Source organism: Dermacentor variabilis, chromosome 8, assembly GCF_050947875.1.
Source record: "Dermacentor variabilis isolate Ectoservices chromosome 8, ASM5094787v1, whole genome shotgun sequence".
NCBI classification, from domain to species: Eukaryota; Metazoa; Arthropoda; class Arachnida; order Ixodida; family Ixodidae; genus Dermacentor; species Dermacentor variabilis.
Genome location: NC_134575.1, coordinates 79,534,653 through 79,551,149, shown reverse-complemented (window position 1 = coordinate 79,551,149; position 16,497 = coordinate 79,534,653). Strand labels below are relative to the sequence as shown.

At 45.6% G+C, this 16,497-nt stretch overlaps 1 protein-coding gene across 1 annotated transcript in view; it reads left to right on the top strand.

The window, feature by feature from the left end:
* The first annotated feature begins 1,596 nt into the window (after positions 1-1,596).
* The window catches only part of LOC142591126 (cytochrome P450 3A13-like), a 97,527-nt gene continuing 82,626 nt past the window's right edge, over positions 1,597-16,497 (top strand). Inside the window, exon 1 of the mRNA XM_075703507.1 lies at positions 1,597-1,815. Coding sequence (XP_075559622.1) covers positions 1,769-1,815 — 47 coding nt within the window. The 5' untranslated portion in view covers positions 1,597-1,768. The remainder of the gene's footprint in view (positions 1,816-16,497) is intronic.

The window sequence follows — 16,497 nt, the reverse complement described above, 5'->3', positions numbered from 1 at the left end:
GGTTCGATGAGCGCATACCAACCAGCGCTGGTGCGCGTGCCGCTGGTGTGGTTGGACACTTTCTCTGGCGGCGTTGATGCGACGATGCCAAGACACGCAACGGCAGAAAACGCTGGTAAAAAGAATTGGCTGCGGCTTAGCTCAGCTAACCCTCGACATGCAAAGCGAAAGCTTCGTTTAACGTGGTTAAGTCTTGGTTACACTTGGTTAACCTTTGATTTAGCTGTAGTTATTATACTTATGTGTACAATCATCGGAAAGCCAGGTATGACGGCTGTGCCTAAGCCGCTGGGTAGACATGACTGTGATTAAGCTTGGGTAGACGCGTGTTGTGCCACTGGGAACGCGCAAGTGCTATACATATGAAGAGACGCCACGAACATGCACAGAGTCAAAGCACAAGCGTACAGGGCGCGAACGCGGTCGCTATATTGATCCACACGGTGCGACACCTGTAGCATTCCGAACCCTCCACAGTGTAGCAGCTCACCGGACAATATCCGCGCGGTGGTCAGACGCCGCTTGGCGACGATGGCTCAAAGCCTTCCGCTCCCGCCCAACGCTCAGAGAAGGCAGGCCGGCCTCGCTGTCATCCATGGCCAAGCTGGCACTGACTAGGCGAGTGTGGCGCTCCGCGTTGCCAGACGCACAGCGAGTCACGTGTTCAGGCGGCCACCCAGCTGTGGAGATTACATGCGCCATTCGGCGGCGGCGATGGAGCTCGGCGCGGCGAGACACGCGATGGGTTGCCAAGGCTACGGCTCAGCTGCGGTCAAATGAAGATCGAATTGCTGGCAATGGTGAAGCTCAGCTCGACACGGTTAGTGAAGCTTTCGCTTTAAAACGCCTAATGTCAGGCGCTATGCGCTGACCTTCCGAACGCTGACCGAGCACGCACCTTCTACGGAACAGCATGACATTGGCGGCGGCATTGAGACCGCTGACATGAGTGTTCTTCGAGCATCTGTGTTTGTTTCTCTATATTAAAGGCCAATAACTATCACCTCTTTACCATTCTTCGCATCGTAATAAATCCTACAGTTAGGCAGCGCTTTGTGGCATTTCTGTAATCCTGGAATGAGGACACCACCCACTCGACCTCAAGAGCAACGACTTCGATGGTGTAAATAAATGTTCTCTCTCTCTCTCTCTCTCTCTCTCTCTCTCTCTCTCTCTTGTGTGTTACTTCGCTATTGAAAGCTACGTTGAACCGACAAGCCCAGCATCGCATGGCAGCGCTCGTTACAGAGAATTTCACCGGCATACAGGTTGTTACACATTCTTATTTGCTCAGCCTGTTGCGAGCATGCCTCGTTTTCGCAGTGCGGAGGCCCGACTACTTGTCGCAGCGCTCAGGAAATCGTGCGTGCGTGTTATAGGCGGAAGGCGGGACGTACACACAGACACGAACATGAATTTATATACGCATACGTGGGTTGAGCCAAACGAGAACAAGGGGAAGTGGGAGCCTTGTTCTCGTTTTGCTCGTTGTCTCTAGTTTCCCTCTCCTGCCTTGGCCGTATTTTTTCTGCACAAATGCGTCGTATTACAAATGTTACAAACAGGAAACGCCCGCGCACGGATGAGCCTATCACAGGACGAGTGCTCGTGCAATCGAGCAGCTGTCACGCAGCACCGCCGACGAGAAGAACCAGGCGTTCTCTCTGAGCACCAGCAAACCGCGCACTGGAGGAGATAAATGCCGAAACGAAGTGCTGAACCATCTCGTTAAGCGGGGTTTATTTTGTCTGCGGGAACAAGCTTGGCGATGTTCACGGTGGCGTATCTGGTGCTGCTTGCGACGATACTTTACAGGTATTGTGTCACTACCGCCAGCCCCATAGTTGGCAACTAATTTTAGGGGAATTTTCCGTCTGCTCAATTAGCAACTGCCTTCAACAAGCCAGTAAGGTCTTTGTGGTTAAGGAATTAGTATGCATTTTCGGCGGTTGGCCTGATATCGTAACACTTGCGTCCGTCAGCTGGCTACTGACATACGGCAACGTGGTAACTAAATTAATTAACGTCGTCACTACTTGACTGTTCAGAATTGTTCTGCAGCCTGAGTTAGACTGCACAAGGTTAAGCATCCAAACAGATAATCTAAAGTACCATTTTACTACGCTGTTCGTGCTTTCAAGCACCCTTTGTTTTTCCAGGCAGCCTGCATACATCCTTATCTCTTTGTTATGTGGGGTTAGATTTCACAAACGCTATTCTTATGAAACATACCGTTGTACCATTGATGTTCAACACAGGGGAACCACACTTTGTTTTCCCTCTTGTTTAGAACCACGCCGGAGAATTCATAAATTTGCGCATGAAACTTTGCAAGAATCAAACTTGCCTCACGGTTCCACGTAAATTGACTTCTTACCAGAATGCGCATTCACTGTACAGGTCTCAGAAAAATCGTGCCTGCTGGTGGCCGTCAAAGAAATCGCAGCTTGCTTTTTTGTGTAACCGAACTCTTCAATATAATGGCATCTTCGGTTGGCCGTTTTGGAGCGCTCCAGACCGCACTGACGAGTGTCGTTATCTTCGGCTGGTTGAAAGAGGGTGCGCGCCTTGCATTCGGCTTTTTCTTTTTGATCGCTCTCCACCTTTGAGGCGCTCCGAGCCCTGCCCTCAAAGCAGTCTGGCAGATTGAAGCGTTTCTCGCAATTTCATTACAGCAAAGTGTCACCGCTGTTGGCGACAGTTCACCGTAACCTAGGCCACTACATGCTGGCGTCTCAACTCACGCTCGTCCCACCAGTGCGTCCACCGGTTTTTCCGGCAGCGCCGGGAACATAGTGTTTTTCCCTATAGTACCTAGAGGGAAATCTGGCGCTGCTGTGCTGTGGTATGCATGGGAATGCCGGTATATTGTGACTTCGGATTGGCATCGTTCTCGAAGAGCCAGACAAGCACCTTTCCGTCTGTCACAATGACTCATTTTCTACTAAAACTGGTCGTAAACAGCAGTTTTAGCTTTATTATTACACAAAAACATGTTTTGTTTAACTATGAGAACTTGTTATTTCATGTACAATTATATTAGGCGTAAAAAGTATCAGCGGGCCGTTAAAGTTGAAGGACAGACGACAAGATTCGCGCTCGCTTTGAAACTCCTCTGTTCTTGCTTTTCTTCACTTCGTTATGCATTGTAGGTGAGTATAGATGTAATTTACGTGAATGGAAACACTTTAATGAAATTTTACTTTCAGAACGCGTTATTTGTATAGCGATATCGACGTTTTAGACGAAGCCTCTTACAGCACCAGCCAACACAAGCCTCGCAGACACATATACCGTCATTCCCATGACGGCCACGGCGCCCCTTAATAAACTCGCGTAGGCGGTGGCGCCAGATTTCCGTCTAGGTGTTTTAGTGAGAAACTGGGAACGGTGGATAGGCAAAACCTCAGACGTTAGCAGTAGTCCCATAGTTACGCAACCGCCATTTCCTCCTCCAAGGGCGAGTCACGCTTTCGGCTTGCGCTCTTGCCCTCTACCTTTGAATAATGCCTGAGCTGCCTGACTCTGCTTCGTGGGATGGAGGCGACCCGTCGAAGATACCATATGAAAGATTTGCTAATTTATGGTAAGTTTTATTAGGCATGTATCAGGACTACGATAAACCGATAGCAATCCCCTAAAGCACTGGAATAACTGGCAACTAAAATATTTAGCCAATCCTAGGTAGTTATTCAAATGCACTTGAAGGGTACGTGAAGGCCGCATATAGTGCGCTTCTGGCTCCAGTAGCAACTGCATATTTTACCTAAGTTTTCTAAAATTCAGGCACATAATCATTTGTTGTTTGGCGATAATTTCGTATTTTCATAAATGATCGGAATAATAGTATCTGATGCAATGCACATCGAAATAGGTTGGTGAACTGGTTTTGATCAGCCTCAGCTCACGCTATAGGACGGTGAATAAAGAAATATAAAAGTATGCCACAAGATGTGGTAGCGGCGCTTAAGCCCCATTCCTTTGGACGACCTGCGCAGACTACGGTGAAAGATGACGTTTCGTCGTGCTAATGTACGTCTGCCACCCACAAATGAGGCTACAAGAATCCACAAACAGGACCATCGGGTTACACTAGTGAGGGTACCGTCCCTGAACCTCGCTGTCCGCATTCTCAATCCGCGTTTTGATTTTCTCTCATCTGCGACATAGAATCGCCCCACCTATTAGTACTTCAATTACAAGCCACACCTAATCTCATCAAGTACACAGCATCATGACACTGCAGATTACTGACCTGCTCAGTGCAGTGAAACATCCTGCGCAAGAGGCAAGAATTCCACAATCCCACAAGAACACTGGCAGCGAAGCATGGCCTGCGTTACCAGGATGGCAACCACCAGTAAAATTGCTGCACGCCGACGCAAGTACCACCATCTGGGGCATCCCCTGCCGGTGAATGGACTGAACTGCATAAAAAATGGTTAAAATGGTGCGATCAGTCACCATGATTGCTTACTGGCTATGGTGTTGAGCTGCTAAGCACGAGGTCGCGGGATCGAATCTTCGCCATGGCGGCCACATTTCAATGAGAGCGAAAATACGAGAACACCCATTTACTTAAATTTACGTGCACGTTGCTCAAACCTAGGTGATCCAAATTATTCCGGTCCCCCACTATTGCGCGCCACATGATCAGGTCTTGGTTCTGGCACGTAAAACCCTATAATTTAGTTTTTAATATGGTGCAATCACTAATGAATATGATTCAAATGATACAGAACAAACTGCAGGCGCTAACAGCTGAAAGCGCATTGCAAATACTGAATGAATTGAATTCAGTAATTGAAAGCCTCATATAAGCACCATGGCTCGCCCAATACTTTCTTTTTTCGCTGAAGTGAGAAGTGAGGCGATTATTAATGAAATCCCAGAGGCTCAATGTAACTCCCGCACCTCGGATTTGCTCCAAAGAAACCTTGAATAATTGGTTTCCCAAACTTGTTATTTGCGAACTAACTAATTCTAGCGACCACATCGCACTTAATACATCCGTCAACATTCTAGCTATTTGGTACTCCAAATTGAGAGATGTCAATTAACGTAAAAAATATGTGGCCATGACCGAAACAAGGAAAACAAGACCATCTAACTTTACATAGCATACTAACTTTACATTAACGGCATACCACTAACTAAAGTTGAACAACATAAATACCTGGGGGTTACATTAACTTCAGACCTCAGGTGGCATAAACATATTTCGAATATCACCGCAGCAGCATTACGCAAACTATTCTTCTTCAATAGAAGCATTTCCCTCTCTACGACATCAACAAAGCTGTTGGCCTACACAACGTTCGTTAGGTCAGTTCTTGAATATGCAAACATAGTCTGGTTTCCTCATACAACGACTAACATAACAAAATGAGAGGCAGTACAGAGAAAGGCTATAGGTTCATTCACTGCAAATATCAACGCGCTAACTCAACAACTAATCTTCTAGCGCAGTCTGGGTTGCAAACGCTATCTACCAGAGCAAAACGCGCTCGCCTTAGATTCTTGTTTCAGCTCCTAAAAAATAACTATAATATAGATGTGTCCAGGTACATTTCATTTGCTGAGGCTTGAAAAACACGTAACAAACATGCTTACACGTTAACAGAATACACATGCAACAACGACGCGTTTAAGTATTTATTCTTCCCCCTTACAGTAGCTGAATGGAACAGACTTGATCCTGCTATAACCGCCATCGAATCGTTGTCCGAATTTACCTCACAAGTAGAAGTTGCAGTGCGCAAATAAAATGATTTATCATCGCATTTATCATCGTCGCAAATTTTGCATTGTGTTGCTTTCAATGTCCCATTTTTCTTTCCTTTTCTTTTTTTGTTGGTTTTCGTTATGGGAACATTAGGTACGCTGTGTTTCCAAAATAAATTTTCGTTACTGTATTATCCTAGTCGTAAGATGGTTGTTGTAACTGCCATTTTCCTGCTAATTGCTTGCTAGATTTTTTTTTCAATTCGTTACGCGTGCAGTGTTATCTTTAGGTTCGCTCCTATTGCATGTATAACTGGTTACTTACATATTCTTCACTGATAGTATAATGTTAATTAATTGTCACGTGAAAACATGCATTTTTGTTCCAAAACTCAGCTGCCTTCTTATATTGTCATGCGTCGGCAATTATTTTCTTTTTTCCTTTTTTTCAAATGAGCTGTTCTGCCTAGATGCATACTGATATACATATATACTGTATCGCCCAACTGCCACGCTCTCAAATGAGAGTAGCAGTATTGTAAATAAATAAAATAAATAAATATTCAATATGCAACACATGAGCACATCACCGGCAGCAGAACTTGCGGCCCTGTGTACTACTGTAAAATACGTTCTGCAAGAGACACCTCGGAAATGGGTCATCTTATGCGACTCTAAGGCAACACTTAAGAGTCTCCATTTTTCGCTATATCCCAGGACTCATAAGCATATGAGATAAGAGAAGACCACCATCAAGCTATCGCTAAAGTCCATGAAATTATATTTTAGTGCCTACCTAGACATACCAGCATTGTTGGTATTGACCTCGCCGCGGAAGCCACCCTGCCCGGTCCGCAGTAATAAACACCTTATCCAGGACCTACACTGTGAGATTCATTTCGTGGATAAAGCTCTCAGACAAATATTACTCTTCTCCCAGCATACGAAAGTGTCACCTTCATAGACTTGATCCAACCTAAAGCTACAAAAGCCATCAAAAGTTTCCAGCTCGAAGGCGACAATATATTGTGCCTCCTCTGGCTTTAAGTGCCATTTACAATTGCCTACTCGTTCCACATTGGAATGGGAGAAACGCCCATGTGTGACTCTTGTCGAACTGCAGAAACGACTGAACACATCTTCTGTCTCTGTCCCCAGCATGACGTCGAACGTGAAGCCCTCCGGAAAGCACTGAACCAGCCGACTCCATAAGTGGGCTTGAGTACGGGCAAAAGATGACCCAAGAATGTGCATCAAGTGCTTGGTTCCACTGGCCACGTCATATCCTCGACGCCTGCTTTGGATTCGCTTTGGGATGCAGTTCATCCGACTGCTGACAAAGTTTAGGCAGAAGCCACACATACCTGAAAACTGCACTCTTCGAATAATAGAGAATAAGTCCGCAAAGACACTGCTGCTGTTCCGGCATGATGGGCAGTTGGGAGCTTTTAGTGAATTGCGCGATGGACCCTCGAAAGCTTTCTACTTATTTCATTTTATTCCCTATATGCTTTTCTGCAAATCATCGGGAAACGAACACAAAAATACTTCTCCTCATGATGCAGTCTAGACACCCACATGCACTTGCGTGAGAAACATTGTAGTGTTATTCGATCAATCAGACAGTCAGCAAGATTTGTTTCCCGAAAGCATTATTAACCCATCGTAAACTTTTTTTATTTCTTTGATCAGTAGTGATCTAGCCATTCTGATTTTGCCTGTAGATTTGTCATGCATTTTACCAAATCCGCCTCATAGCGGGATTGGTGCCTTGTACGCTGTTGTACCAAAGCTGTACGAAAAGATACCAAGACATTCGGAAAGACTGGGAAAATCTCCTTTGCTGCCTACATTGAGGAGCCTTAGATGTAAAGGCAGAAAAAGTAAACATAAAAAATAGCACGCACGCACACCTGGTCACAGTGACCAACGCTATCACAGGAAAAAGTCACGTTTCGCATAATGAACAGCAACTCAGTTTAGAGCCGTTTGTGCATCTTTGTTGTCATTAAGAATGCGTAGCAATATCTTCGTGCCCCTCCACTGCAGTGAACAATACGGTCAGCAGCTGTACTAATGTACGTTTCTCGTAAAAAAATGCTATGGGCCACAGCTGCGCCTGTTACAGTAGTTGCATGACAAAACGAACCATCGTTACGTATTTCTCGCGTAATACGTATCGAACCATTGTCAATTTGCGAAACGCGAGCACCTGCACAATTTTGTTTTGGCCCTGGTTTTGAAGCTACGAGCACACATGACAACGGTAAAATAAGTTAGTGCGAGAGATGCGCAAAATGCGAGACACAAAAGACACCATGAAGACACGCGCACTAATTTCATTGATTATGTTGCTTCCGTTTCAGTTAGGGACTTAGAGAGAGTTCCAGTAGCATACAGGGGGGGAAATGTAGTGGAAAGTAGAGAGGAATTGAGAGTAAGCGTCCAAAATACGACAACCACGCTGTTGTGGCGATTTGATGTTATTTTAGGTAATTTGCTTGAGTCCGATATTTCTCCATTTTTTAAAGAATTACGCCACACGGTCCGAATCGAAGTTCTGCTGTATTCTTGCTTAGGCAAAGCCTACCATTTGAATACTCAGGTCGGCATCACCGTCGTGCCATCGTAGTCATCATGTCATTATTGTCATTTTTAATGCCAACGTATTCCTTATGTCGCTACATCATATTTTATTTCTGACGTCATTGACTTGCCATCATCGTCCACTTCGTCAACGTAGAGCAACAGTCATGCTGTCGTAGTCACAGTGACATCATCTTCATGGCACCTTCGCCATCATGTCACCTTCACCTCCACACCTGCTCCATCGACGCAGGTCTGCAGGCAAACTGATGCAGCACGCCTCATTATGCAGCTGAGAATGTTTCCTGATAATGAAGCAACCCTAAAGAAAATAAGAGATAAGTTTCACATGAAAGTCTCACGAGTTTTGACATGACAGCCATTGCACTTTCTGATGAGCTTCTTTGGAATTTTCTGATGCATTCCTTATGTAATTCTAAAACATATTGACCACTATCTTTGTGTTTCTGTTTCTTGTGAGCATGAAATGTCTTCCTACTGCTCCAGAGCAGTTTTTTGTAACTGTCTCATGTCTTCCTATTGTACCTCTAATGAGCTTGTTCATTAGATTGCTGGCGTTCACAGCACTCCTGTAAAAAAATTAGCCACCACGTGTGGTAACATATTCTGATGTGTCCCAATGTCAGCCAAATCTTATACAAAGATGTTACCTGTGCCTGACCTGTTCCGTGCTTCATATATGCAGCCTGTGTATATAAATATATAATCAAGCGAAGGTACAGCACTTTTTACGACTTGTACCTGGGCCCGTACATATGCTGCATGTTCGACATCACTGAACGTAAGAAAATTACAAAAACATTAATTGGTCATATTAATGCTTCCTTGAATGCTGAATGAGGTTAAATGAAAGGAAAGCATAATATCCATCTGGTTCGAGATTGGATATTTTCCTTTCATTTATTATCTCTACTAATCACTGAGGAGAGGCTGTTCTTGAGGTGGAGGATCGTCGTCTTGAAGTTAGTGCACGTATAGCCTGCATAGTAGAAAGGGCAGAAAATTAACAAAACTTGGCAGTCAACCACAGAAATACACACTGTTTCACTTGTTGGAGAACAATTTCGAGTTGTTATAGATAGTTAGGCGAAAAATGTGCGTGATGTCGGTTCACAAAAAGTTGTTGAGGAACCACAGCGTGGCCTTTGGCTGCAGCAGTAAGTACAGTAAGCATAAATTGCTCATGTCTGTGCAAACGTGCAGCGTGGATCAGCTGTGTACATGTTATGAACTACTTCGGCTGTATCCAGGGGCGCAACTAGGAAGAGAGGGCTCATGGGGCTTCAGCCACCACGCGAAATTTTTGTGTACTGTCATGCACCACCGACGAAATAAGCCTGGCAGCATAAATTATTCTGGGTTTTGTCTCGAATGTATTTTTCATGCTTGAAAAGGCGTTTCGGCGCGAACATTGTGAACTGGGGCTAGATTTGGTGGCAACGCCCATGCACCTGGGGTCACATAACGCAAGGAGCCCCATCCGAACACAGTTTCAGGGGCATGTTGATAGCGAGCGGGATCGTCTCGGCATCTCGCGGAGGCCGCGGAATCTACGGAGCGCATGGCCTTCGATTTCGAGACTTTATGAGTATAAAGTTCTGATAAACTCTTGACGCAAAAGGTGCATTGACATTTCCAAAGTCATGATTTAGATTTTCAATGCCGGAACTTTGTGGGTTTAATGTTCTCATAAACATTTGATGCCAAGGGTGCATTGACTTTTCTAAACTTGTACATTGGACCATAAAACGAGACAAGCCAAATCAATACACTGTCAGACAAGTTGGAAAACCACGCAGCGATGTCCGATGAGACGAAGCAAATGTGATTGCGTTTAACCTACGTAAGGCGACAAACGCTATTCTAAAACCGTTAATAAAGGGTGCTTGGGTGTGGCATTGTTCAGTTTTCTGTGTTTGAAACGAGAAAGTGGCGTGCGAATGTAGTTCTCGTGTTCACATACATGGCTTTACCTCCACATCTTATTGTCGGCTAATATCGCACCTTCTGCACTATTTTTGTTCACTGACTGCAATCAAGCAAACAGAAAGGAGCGAAAAAATCGGGGCATCCTGCATGGCACCGCTGGTCAGCAGCCGAGATAAGCAAAACAAGTTTATAGTACATTTGCAAAAAGGAACGTAAGAGATTGATAGAACCCCAGACATAGCATATATAGGTGACAGTACAGTAAAGTGACAGCGCTTTTACCTATTTAACTATGAAAGTTAGGACCGAGATCATATAGGCATAAGCCTGCATGGCGATAGATGTAGGAATACCTATATAAATCAAGCAGGTTAGGCAGCCGTTCGACCCGGCCCCGCTTCAAAGAGAATGCGATAAACATCATCATTATCCAGCTACAGTGGCGTGGCGCCTATGTTTCCTTTTGCAATATTACAGGGAAATAAGAACCATCATAAAACCATGACCATTTCCGCAAGATAAAGCTTTGATGCTATTCAGCTCATTGTAGTGTATTTTTATTCCTTACGTCTGCATCCCTTTCCTCCGCGATTTTATCGTCAAAACACAAGTTCGACAGATAAGCCCAGGGACACAGGGTTCCGCTTGTTGTAGAGAATTTCGGCTATGCCAGATGTGATACTGCGCACTTCGCTTGGCAAAGCGCAAGGGAGTATCTTGTATTGGTTTTTGTTTGTTATTAGGAGGCTCTAACAAGTTGTCGCTGCGCTAATAATGAAGTGTAAGGGTGTTATAGGCACACGGTGGTACGCGCAGATGCACACAAACGCACACACACACATAGGCCAACGGACGCACATGTGAGTTGTAACACGTCAGAGCATGGGTGCTCCGTTCACAGGATTAAAGTTAAAGAAGTCACGCAGCTGTTACGCAGGCCCTGGGTAAATTGCAGTTTATGGTCGCATCGAGCGCATTCAGCCGATGATGTCAACGAGAGGTGCGTACTGAGTGGCTGGAAACACTGCACGAGAGAGATCGGCAGAACCAAAATGTTTTATCCCTAGCAATAAACGGCGTTCATTTTGTCCTCCGCGATGTTCACAGTGGCATGTCTGGCAGTGGTCTCGACGATTCCTTACAGGTATCATGTCACTACCCCCAGCCTTATAGCAAGAAGCTAATTTAAGAGGACATTTCCGCCTGCTCAATTTCATAGCCTTCTTCAGCGAGCCAGCAAAAGCTTTGTAGTTGTGTTCACTGAAATTAGAAATTTTCGCCTCCATCCCTCGGCCGGCTACTGAACACAGACAACATAAGTAATCCAAGCTTGCAATTGTATTTCAGCCTAATGGATCTTGTGCAAGATAACTGATCCTAAGAGATAACTTAAAGTATTATTTTACTATAGTTTTATTGCTCTCGGTTTCCATTTGTTCTTGCACGTAATATGCATTCATCTTTATCTTTTTGGTGACGCATAGTCTCTGTAGGATTGGTGTTACTGCACAAACAATAACCTTTTATTTTTATCTTTTCTCTCGCTACGAACCACGAAGAATATTTGACTTACTCGCAATTAACACATTGAAGAATTAAAAGTGCTTTAATTGGTAACATGCCACTTCAGTTCCCACAAGAACACGGAAAGATTACGCTGTTCAGGACAAAATCACGCCTGCTAGAGATTGTCACAACCAAAAACAATCAACCTGTAGACCATGAACAACCGAACTTCTAAATCTAAAAAACATGCGCAGATTTTTGCTAGCTCCTGGACCCCAGATTTCAAGACAAAAATCAAGCGATAGGAAACACCTAAAGTCCTGGAAAATTCGCGAATACACTACTTAGCAGGTGCTGCAGCCTTCTCCGCGAGTGGTCAAGTGCGTTTTAAGTTTACATGGAGACGGCAGTAGGATGATGCCAGGCTATACCAAGGTTTACATAAATTTTGCTGTACAATCATTCGCTTTTATATTTCGCCACTCGCGGTTCGGGCTACTCTCGACTACATATTGTGTACTGAGGGCCGTGTAATGTGTGCTAAATGGCAAAGTAAGCCTCTCGGAGACTGTCACAGGGTCCCAAGCATGGAGCACCACCACTACTCGGCTGCGTACAGATGCCTATTACTGCTGGTGTTTTCTAGCCGGCCGCGGACAAGGGGCTTATGGCGCGGAGCGGGAATCATGATGATGATGGACGGCGTTGATGGCAGCGCCCCGCACTGCCCCGCTCCCTCGAGGACAGGAGAGTGACTAGTCCTCCGTGTCTATTATGTTGAAGAAAACGCCGTGCAGCATGGTCGCCATTGGCCAGCCGCGAAAGGCGCAAAGCGCTCACCTCATTTGCATTGCAGAAAGCACGCCACAAAGTGGACGCAGGAGGTGGGCTTTGCCCGGAGTGTTGTTTGAAGCGGGCTTTAATGTATGCGCAACTCGTCTAGGAGGAGTCTGCTGAATGGCTATGGCGCCATGCGGAGCTTTTCAGTACGGAGCGGACGGAATAGGAGCACCCAGGATAAGAGGGCCCAGCATCCAGAGCCATCCAGGTTGCCACCCTGCGTCGTGCAACCTGTCGGAACCGCCATGACGGGCGCCGATGGGAGTAGAGCTCTGAAAGTAAATATGTTGCCCCGACCGTGAAGATAGGGGTGGCCCCCTACATGGACAAAGCCATGGTCGGGAGCTCTGGCGGTTGTGTTCAAAGCAGCGATGATATATTTGCAAAGAATCATGCTGGACCGCGCGAAGTGGCTTGCGCCGCATTGCGCAGGGAGAAAGAGAATGACAGGTCTTTGAGCGGCAGCGTATATGTTAAATGAAGGTACCAGTGGAAGATATAGTAATATCGCGATCACACTAATGTGAAGTGTTGTAAAATTTGACCTGAGAGGCATGTATTCGACCAACCGAGAATTCCGTTGTAGCTTGTTCCAAACGATAAGAATAATTACTAAGATTTCTAGCTAACATAAATGGCCATCTCATCGAGGTGCTAGGGACGCCGGCAAACTTCCGGTTGAGTTACTCAGCGGGTGTGTAAGGCGCAAGACCATGTCAACAAGCTCGTACTTAACATCAGTACGATCCTAATTATACCGGGCTGCCTGCTACAGCTCATCGTGGTCGAAATGCTCGTGAGCGGCAGTGACAGGAACGTCAAGTATCTTTCCTAAACCAGTTTCGAAACTGTGACTATCGGGGTGAAATGAGCGTGATGGGACAAGCGTGTCTACTAATGGGAATGAAATTTTTCTTCCAAGATAAGGACAAGTGTGAAACCAGTAGAGCGATACACTGCGGTTAGCGTAGTGAACGCCATTTCTCAAAGATTGGCATCCCAGTTTATATCACGTGCTCTTTTGGCAAGAAGCATACCCCGACAATGGCGACTGACGCTTTCGGTAACGTTTGCTTATGAGGGGTACAGCGATGTTTGGTCCTGCTGGAAGCCAAGGCCGAACACGGCTTCCCGAACATGCGAATCGTTAAGTAGTGTTACCGGTTAACGTCATTGCAATTGGTCCCCTGAGTTACTAAGCAAGGCAATATCATCAGCGAATCGCAAGTTACTAAGGTATTCTCCATTAACTTTTATCCCCAATTCTTCCCTATCCAGGTTTCTGAATACCTCCTGTAAACACGCTGTGAATAGCATTGGAGAGATCGTATCTTCCCGCCTGACGCCCTTCTTTATTGGGATTGTGTTGCTTTATGGAGGACTACGGTGGCTGTGGAGCCGCTATAGATATCTTTCAGTAGTTTTACATATGGCTCGTCTACACCCTGGTTCCGTAATGCCCCCATGACTGCTGAGGTTTCGACAGAATCAAACGCTTTCTCATAATCAATGAAAGCTATATATAAGGGTTGGTTATATTCCGCACATTTCTCTATCACCTGATTGATACTGTGAATATGGTCTATTGTTGAGTAGCCTTTACGGAATCCTGCCTGGTCCTTTGGTTGACAGAAGTCTATGGTGTTCCTGATATTATTTGCGATAACCTTAGTAAATGCTTTCTAGGCAACAGACAGTAAGCTGATCGTTCTATAATTTTTCAAGTCTTTGGCGTCCCCTTTCTTATGGATTAGGATCATGTTAGCGTTCTTCCAAGATTCCAAGATTCGAGGTCATGAGGCATCGCGTATACAGGGTGGCTAGTTTTTCTAGAACAATCTGCCCACCATCCTTCAACAAATCTGCTGTTAGCTGATTCTCCCCAGCTACCTTCCCCTTTTGCATAGCTCCCAAGGCGTTCTTTGCTTCTTCCGGCGTTACTCGTGGGATTTCCAATTCCTCTAGACTATTCTCTCTTCCATTATCGTCGTGGGCACCACTCGTACTGTATAAATCTCTATAGAATTCCTCTGCCACTTGAACTATCTCATCCATATTAGTAATGATATTGCCGGCTTTGCCTCGTAACGCATACATTTGATTCTTGCCCATTCCTAGTTTCTTCACTGCTTTTAGGCTTCCTCTGTTCCTGAGAGCATGTTCAATTCTATCCATATTATACTTCCCTGTGTCAGCTGTCTTACGCTTGTTCGTTAACTTCGAAATTTCTGCCAGTTCTATTCTAGATGTAGGGTTAGAGGCTTTCATACATTGGCGTTTCCTGATCAGATCTTTCGTCTCCTGCGATAGCTTACTGGTATCCTGTCTAATGGAGTTACCACCGACATCTATTGCACACTCCTTAATGATGCCCGTAAGATTGTCGTTCATTGTTTCAACACTAAGCTCCTTTTCCTGAGTTAAAGCCGAATACCTGTTCTGTAGCTTGATCTGAAATTCCTTCAGTTTCCCTCTTATCGCTAACTCATTGATCGGCTTCTTATGTACCAGTTTTTTCCGTTCCCTCCTCAAGTCTAGGCTAATTCGAGTTCTTACCATCCTATGGTCACTGCAGCGCACCTTGCTGAGCACGTCCACATCTTGCATGATGCCAGGGTTAGCGCAGAGTATAAGGTCTATTTCATTTCTAGTCTCGTCATTCGGGCTTCTCCACGTCCACTTTCGGCTAACCTGCTTCCGCAAGAAGGTACTCATTATCCGCATATTATTCTGTTCTACAAAGTCTACTAATAACTCTCCCCAGCTATTCCAAGTGCCTATGCCATATTCCCCCACTGCCTTGTCTCCAGCCTGCTTCTTGCCTACCTTGGCATTGAAGTCGCCCATCAGTATAGTGTATTTTGTTTTGAGTTTGCCCATTGCCGATTATACGTCATCATAGAAGCTTTCGACTTCCTGGCCATCGTGACTGGATGTAGGGACATAGACCTGTACGACCTTCAATTTGTACCTCTTATGAAGTGTCACAACGAGACCTGCTACCCTCTCGTTAATGCTATAGAATTCCTCTATGTTACCAGCTGTGTTCTTATTAATCAGGAATCCTACTCCTAGTTCTCGTTTCTCCGCTAAGCCCCGGTAGCACACGACGGGCCCGCTTTTTAGCACTGTATATGCTTCTTTCGGCCTCCTAACTTCACTCAGCCCTACTATATGCCATTTACTGCCCTCTAATTCCTCCAATAACACTGCTAAACTCGCCACACTAGATAACGTTCTAGCGTTAAACGTTGCCAGGTTCACATTGCAACGGCGACCTGTCCGGATCCAGGGATTCTTAGCACCCTCTGCTGCATCACAGGTCTGACCGCCATCGTCGTCAGTTGCTCCACAGCTGCTGGGGACTGAGGGCCGGGGTTTGATTCTTGTATTCATATGCGAGGTTGTGGCTAAGTACTGCACCAGGGTGGCCAATCCTGCTCTGGTAAGAGAGTGCGTTTCCGGTTACCGGGATCAGGCCGTACTCCAGTCGCCTTTATGCAATTTTATCAACACGCGGATTTTTTTTCTTTCAATCCGGTGGAAAATTACGTGGCACTGGGATTCGAACCACGGTCCTCTTGCACGCCAGGCGGATGTTCTACCTCTACGCCACCGCTGCGTGGCTACGCAGTTAATCATCACAAATAAAAGTAACGTAAAACTGAAGCAAATCCTTGATGCCTGTCTCCGAGAACCACCAGCTGGCCCGATGTTGGCTGCTAATGAGGACTCAGGGCGGAGACTTCTGAGTCAGAAGGCCAACTGAGGCTTTCACAGACCGACACAGGTAGACAAGGATGAAGCAATAGCTTCACTTGGTCCTGTCTGTGTGGTACCGCTCATGGCGGCTATCCACGTCCGCAAGCAAACCCCGTTGCACACTACTGC